This window comes from Eptatretus burgeri, chromosome 3 (assembly GCF_056783735.1).
Source record: "Eptatretus burgeri isolate ZD-2024b chromosome 3, Ebu_testis_v1, whole genome shotgun sequence".
Classification (NCBI taxonomy): Eukaryota; Metazoa; Chordata; class Myxini; order Myxiniformes; family Myxinidae; genus Eptatretus; species Eptatretus burgeri.
Window position 1 is genome coordinate 89,029,917 of NC_140963.1, and position 6,384 is coordinate 89,036,300.

Genomic DNA, 6,384 nt, shown 5'->3' on the forward strand with positions numbered 1-6,384 from the left:
GAGTTCAAATCCCACTTGGCTGTTGAATTAATACCAGGTGGGTTTGACTCTACCTGTCATCCTTCCGAGGTCGGCAAAATGAGTGCCAGCTTGCTGGTATCCTGTGTCGGAGTGGCGACCCATCCAGGATTGTGCCCAATAGCCAAGGAGACTGTTTAGGCAGCACCAACGCTCTGCACAGAGTATGGTCCCTATGAATGGATGGAACCACCGACTACTCACCGCACTGCTCGGCCAAACACAGGCAGGTGGGCCCTGAACTTTGTTCAAGTTGAACGATATGTTCAATGACAGTGTGAATATTGTAGAGTGCTCGCCAAGTGACTTAAGCACTCAAGCAAGCACTCCAATGAAATGGTTGATAAGGAACGGCTGGCTTGGCATACGATTAGCGATTGCCGATCAGTTTTATCAACATCCTGCACCCATTGACTCCCGGAATGTCAAGCAATGTGAAAATTAGATGTGAACACCTTTTTGCAGTTGGAAATACTGCTGAAGGTAATAAAGAAATTAAAATTTTGAAATTCAGCTGAGATTAAGAGATTCTTTCTAGAGGTTATGGAATGTGTGGAAATTAAATAAAGTGACAAACAGTGGCGTCTCCAGGCATTTATAAGCATTGCAATGTATCCAGTGATTCGTAGGTATGATGATGAGGCAATTTATGCGAAAAGTGAGGAAGGTGGGGGGGGGGGTGGGAAAGAAAATGTATATCGTTAAGAAACCATTGCGGCCTGTTCCAAGTCAAGGAATTGTTGAGAAGGCCAAAAAATGGAGGCTTCAGACTCGAGCGAGCTGACAGGGCTAAGTGACTGACCAAGATGGTGCGACGCCATCTTGGTGAGGCTTGGTTTGGTTTATTGTGATGAGCACCCCCTAAACTATCTTCAAAAGCGGTGTTTAAATTAACCCAAACACCCAATTCTCATTCATGTACCACCCTTCATTCCATCCATCCATTGGGACCATGCTCTGTGCAGAGTGTTGGTGCTGCCTTAGCAGTCTCCTTGGCTATTGGGCACAATCCTGGACTGGTCGCCACTCCGACACAGGATACCAGCAATTTTGCCGACCTCGGAAGGATGACTGCCAGAGTCAACCCCACCTGGTATTAATTCAACAGCCAAGGGGGATTTGAACTAAGGATGCTCGCCCACCACCATAACCATTAAGCCAATACCAGGCATACCCTTCATTCAAGTATCCCTTAGTATGAATGCAAAGTTTGGGGCCAATAGGTTTCATGGTTTCGGTGTTATGGAGTAGATGGACAGACTGACGGATGGACGAACACACACTGACATTTATTATTATAGATATTGAACTCCAGGATATAGAGAAATGTCATTGAATAACATTAAATTTTGCAAAACGATTTCAGTCTGCATTAAACTTATGTTGAAATGTACTTCCGGAGAGAACCAGATACCTAAGAGATGACCTCACTATTTCCCCTGACCTTCCCCAATTAATTCAGGCCTGGTTACATGAAGACAATACTTGGTGAAGGAATGCCGATTCCTGGTCGAGCTGAAGAGAAAGGTGACCTGCACATTACATTCAATTTGCAATTCCCAGCGACCCTCACAACAAGCCAGAAGCAGGCTCTTCGGGAGGTCCTCACCAACAGGCATTGTGTTACTGCCAATACTTTATCTCAGGTGGTTTCCCAGCATTTGAAGCCTATTCTGTAGTGCTTTGTTTGACATAAATTTGCTCGATTGAAAATTGGAAACAATAAAAATCCGAGGTGGCATTTGTAAATTTTGCAGATTTTTCTCGATATATTTTTATTTGTAGATTTCTTTTCCACACTTTCATGATTAAAATCCCACTCATGGGAGAGCAGAGAAATACTACACAGTGAGAGATCCAATATTCACTTTTTCACTGTCATGCCGATAGCTGAGAGCTTTTGATTGAAAGCTGGGACCAAGGCAATAAAATTAGGTTCTCTCAGCTTCATATCATTGATGTCCTCTCCAGGGTGATCTGCAGCACTGAACAGGGATTGCAAGCCTATTTGCAGTAGCATACCTGAAGGAGGCATCATCCACATACGTGTTTCTGGCTATTGGTTGTCATCAGGGTAGAGACGATGCTCTTCCCCTACCCTTCTACTAAATTTTAATACCATTATACCAACTATCAATCAGAAAATCCAGCTGCTTCTAGACCCATCACAGGTACCATGGCAGTGAAGACCTGCACAGTATATTGGACAAACCCTCCACGGAGGACACACCAGCTCTAATCATGGAGTACGGTAGCTCTAATATAATCATACGTCGGAATGGGATGGGGGAAAAAATGTGTACAAAATGATTTGCTGAAAAGCTACCATTGAGTGAAGTCCGAAGCCTTTTATTCTCAAAAAAAATTTTTTAACAGAAATTGCCCCAAACAAGGCATAAAGCCACTCCAGGTAAGAGGCTAAGAGGAGGTTATATAAAGATAAAGATAAAGCAAAACAAAATAAAAGAAAGAGAAAAATAACAAGAAAACATCCAAGATACAGGAAGTAGCAGAAGTCGGGTGAAATGCGATGGAACCTCAAAGATGTATGAAGTAGGAATTGACATTCCTTTTAAAGCTGAGTAGATCGTAAGTAGGGTAAGAATACTGGTTCTGGCTCACTTTTCCCCATGTAAATGAATGGGGGATTTTCAGCGATTCCCTTTTTTTTTTCCCTAAAAATAAACCCCCTTTTTATCCCAAGGTATATTTATTTGTCTCCCCTTTTAACTTGGAGGTTGAACCTCATTGAATTGAACACCTGGGGGTTGAACAGCTCACTCATTGAACCTATAAAGATTTGTTCATTCTCAAATTCCTTCAATAGTTTAATTTTCTTTGCACAATAATCCCCATCTAAAATATTGACAAACAAAACATTTGAATCTTTATATTTTTGAAGATACCCCTTTTGTGCCATTACGAAATGATAAACTTCTCTTAATGCTCTTGTTTAACCACCTCCTGAGCCACAGGTTATTTTTTTGTTAAGCCCCGCCCACTTTTCTTTAAGCCCCGCCCACTTTTGCTAAGCCCCGCCCACTTTCCACAAGGTATTCAATAAGCCCCGCCTACTTTTCTTTAAGCCCCGCCCACTTTTTGTGAGGTATTTTTTCTAAGCCACGCCCACTTTTCTAAGCCCCGCCCACTTTGCTAAGCTCCGCCCACTTTTCATGAGGTTTTTTCTAAGCCACGCCCACTTTTCCTAATCCCCGCCCACTTTTGCTAAGCTCCACCCACTTTTTGTGAGGTATTTTTTCTAAGCCCCGCCCACTTTTGCTAAGCTCCGCCCACTTTTGCTAAGCTCCGCCCACTTTTCATAAGGTATTTTTTCTAAGCCCCGCCCACTTTTCCTAAGCCCCGCCGACTTTTGCTAAGCCCCGCCCACTCTTACATCATTTCCAGTTCATCTCTGACTCACAAAGAAATCACTAGGAAATTACAGGATGTTATGGTTTTGAAAAATTTCCCAATGAAGGCTTGCCTAGGCTTGCCCAGGGAATTTCCAAAGGAAACCACACCCACCAGTCTTTCTCTATAAAAGCTTCAAGCCCAGGCTCCATTTTAAACATTTGTTTTTGCTGGCAATGGTGTGCTGTGTGCTTGCCTGGAACTCTCTGTATTGTATGGAACTAAACCTTCAAGTTGATGAACTGGATTCAAACCTCTTATCTGTTGAGGTAAGATTTTTATTTTCCTATTTTCAAACTTTGATTGAAGCATACTCATTTAATAATTAAATAACTTAATTAATACATTATTATTTTCTCTCACAGGAAATTGTGTCTGAAATACAAAATGAAAATACTGCTTTTGCTACAACTTGGGGGGAAATTGTTGGCTTGGTTGAAGACCTTATAAGCGACCAAGACCTTGAGTGGGATGACTTTGGGGTTCCTTGGAACTCTCTGTCTTGTATGGAACGAAACCTTCAAGTTGATGAACTGGATTCAAACCTCTTATCTGTTGAGGTAAGATTTTTATTTTCCTATTTTCAAACTTTGATTGAAGCATACTCATTTAATAATTAAATAACTTAATTAATACATTATTATTTTCTCTCACAGGAAATTGTATCTGAAATACAAAATGAAAATACTGCTTTTGCTACAACTTGGAGCGAAATTGTTGACTTGGTTGAAGACCTTGTGAGCGACCAAGACCTACAGAACGAGCAAGACCTTGAGTGGGATGACTTTGGGGTTCCTTGGAACTCTCTGTCTTGTATGGAACTAAACCTTCAAGTTGATGAACTGGATTCAAACCTCTTATCTGTTGAGGTAAGATTTTTATTTTCCTATTTTCAAACTTTGATTGAAGCATACTCATTTAATAATTAAATAACTTAATAAATACATTATTATTTTCTCTCACAGGAAATTGTGTCTGAAATACGAAATGAAAATACTGCTTTTGCTACAACTTGGGGCAAAATTGTTGGCTTGGTTGAAGACCTTATGAGCGACCAAGACCCACAGAACGAGTTCGTCCTTGATGACCCAACCAAAGAGTTATACCTTGGAGACCAGCAAAATCCTGAAAAAGAGTTTTACAGCAATAGTACTCATTGTGAGTTATCAAGACAATACCCACTGAACAAGTTATACGTTGATGAGCCAGAATACAAGTTTTACCTTGGAGACTCACAAATTTTGAAAAAATCAGTAAATGAGTTCTGCCTTGATGGTTTAAATAACTACCTTGGAGACTCAGGAAAAGGGTTCTGCCAAGATGGTTCTAAATATGGGAACTACCTTGGAGACTCACAAATTTTGAAAAAATCAGTAAATGAGTTCTGCCTTGATGGTTTAAATAACTACCTTGGAGACTTGGAAAGTTGGGTTTATTTTGAAGACTTGAAATGCTACCACTCTTTGGGATTTAAACCTATCAAGAAAGTTCTTACTCCCTCTTTCTATGTTATCAAACCTGAAAGCCTTAAAAGACAGAATTGGAAGAAGAGAAAAAAAACGTAAAATATATATATATATATATATATATATATATATATATATATATATATATATATATATATATATATATATATATATATATATATATATATATATATATATATATGTGGAAATCTCATTTTGAAAAAGACATTGTGTTGGGTGAGGATTGAGTTGGGGTTGAGATTTTGAATGTGAGGTTTGGGGTTGAGATTTTGAATGTGAGGGTTGGGACACACACACACACACACACATACACATCAACAAACAAAAGTTAAGCCTTGACTATTCAGTTGAGGATTCTGTGTTTGGGGTTCACAGATCTAAGAACGTCCACCCCTTGACACACATTATATACTGTTATACACCTCGGACTTGGCCCTCGAGTGTCCACAACGGTGTATAGTAGGAGGGAGTGAAGCGCCAACCTATTGCTCCCATTGCACACACACACACACACAAACAAAAGTTAAACCTTGACTATTCAGTTGAGGATTCTGTGTTTGGGGTTCACAGATCTAAGAACGTCCCCCTTGACACACATTATATACTGTAATACACCTCGGACTTGTCCCTCTAGTGTCCACAAAGGTGTATTATCTGCTTAGTTTTGTCTTTTGTAATTCCTGTGAATAAAATGAACCTAAAATCTCTTTCCCTTCCAAATCATATATTTTATAAGTCCAAGGAACCGTATCTATTACATCAACAATTTTAAAAAGTTCTTTCGTCCATCGTTCAGTAAAACCCTTTTCAAAATGAGATTTCCACCTATATATTCTTACGATATCACCAACTTTGAATTTAGGTTTTCTGACATTAATCTCTTTTTCATATTTTAATTTTGTAAATGTTTCTGATGGTTTCATATTTGTTGACGTGTGAATCGTGTCATTATACTTATCCACAATATCCTGAATAAAAGATGACCATTGTTGTGAACCGAGTTGTGTGAATTTTTTATATAGTCTCTCTTTTAAGGTACGATTAAAACGTTCAACAACAACTGCCTTCCCTTCATTAAAGGTACTGTATAATGTAATACTGTTATTTTTTAGAAAATTCATAAATGTCTTGTTATAAAACTCTCTACCCTCATCAGTCCACAATTTCTTAGGTTTTCTCTTACTTTTATTAAATATCTGTTGAAAAGCTAACATAAGAGTATTACCTGTTTTGTTTTTTAAAGGGACAACCCACGCATATCTACTCCTCAAATCAATAACGGTTAAAGCATACTTGTACCCCTTATCATTATTGAGTTCAATCAAATCAGCAGACCAGATATAATCAACTTCCTTGGAATAAACTTTCCTTCTCTGAAACTTTGTGAATATTGGTTTATGTAATTCATCAGATAATTGCTCTTCAGTCTTAATGGCATCATTAGAGCCTATAAGTTTTTTGAATTTCC

The 6,384-nt window shown here is 39.0% G+C and overlaps 1 protein-coding gene across 1 annotated transcript; it reads left to right on the forward strand.

The window, feature by feature from the left end:
• The first annotated feature begins 1,113 nt into the window (after positions 1 to 1,113).
• LOC147030403 (uncharacterized) lies at positions 1,114 to 4,994 on the forward strand. The gene is made up of 3 exons (XM_085872182.1): positions 1,114 to 3,989; positions 4,086 to 4,298; positions 4,395 to 4,994. Exons 1-3 carry the CDS (start codon positions 3,936 to 3,938, stop codon positions 4,992 to 4,994), a joined length of 867 nt encoding a protein of 288 aa, XP_085728308.1. The 5' UTR covers positions 1,114 to 3,935.
• Positions 4,995 to 6,384: the final 1,390 nt, after the last annotated feature.

What these genes read in the sequence shown, in the direction of transcription:
- LOC147030403 (XM_085872182.1), top strand. Translation starts at nt 3,936, where the DNA reads ATGGAACGAAACCTTCAAGTTGATGAACTGGATTCAAACCTCTTATCT. An exon ending in CAAACCTCTTATCTGTTGAG is followed by an intron (nt 3,990 to 4,085) that starts GTAAGATTTTTA and finishes TTTCTCTCACAG; the next exon opens with GAAATTGTATCTGAAATACA. An exon ending in CAAACCTCTTATCTGTTGAG is followed by an intron (nt 4,299 to 4,394) that starts GTAAGATTTTTA and finishes TTTCTCTCACAG; the next exon opens with GAAATTGTGTCTGAAATACG.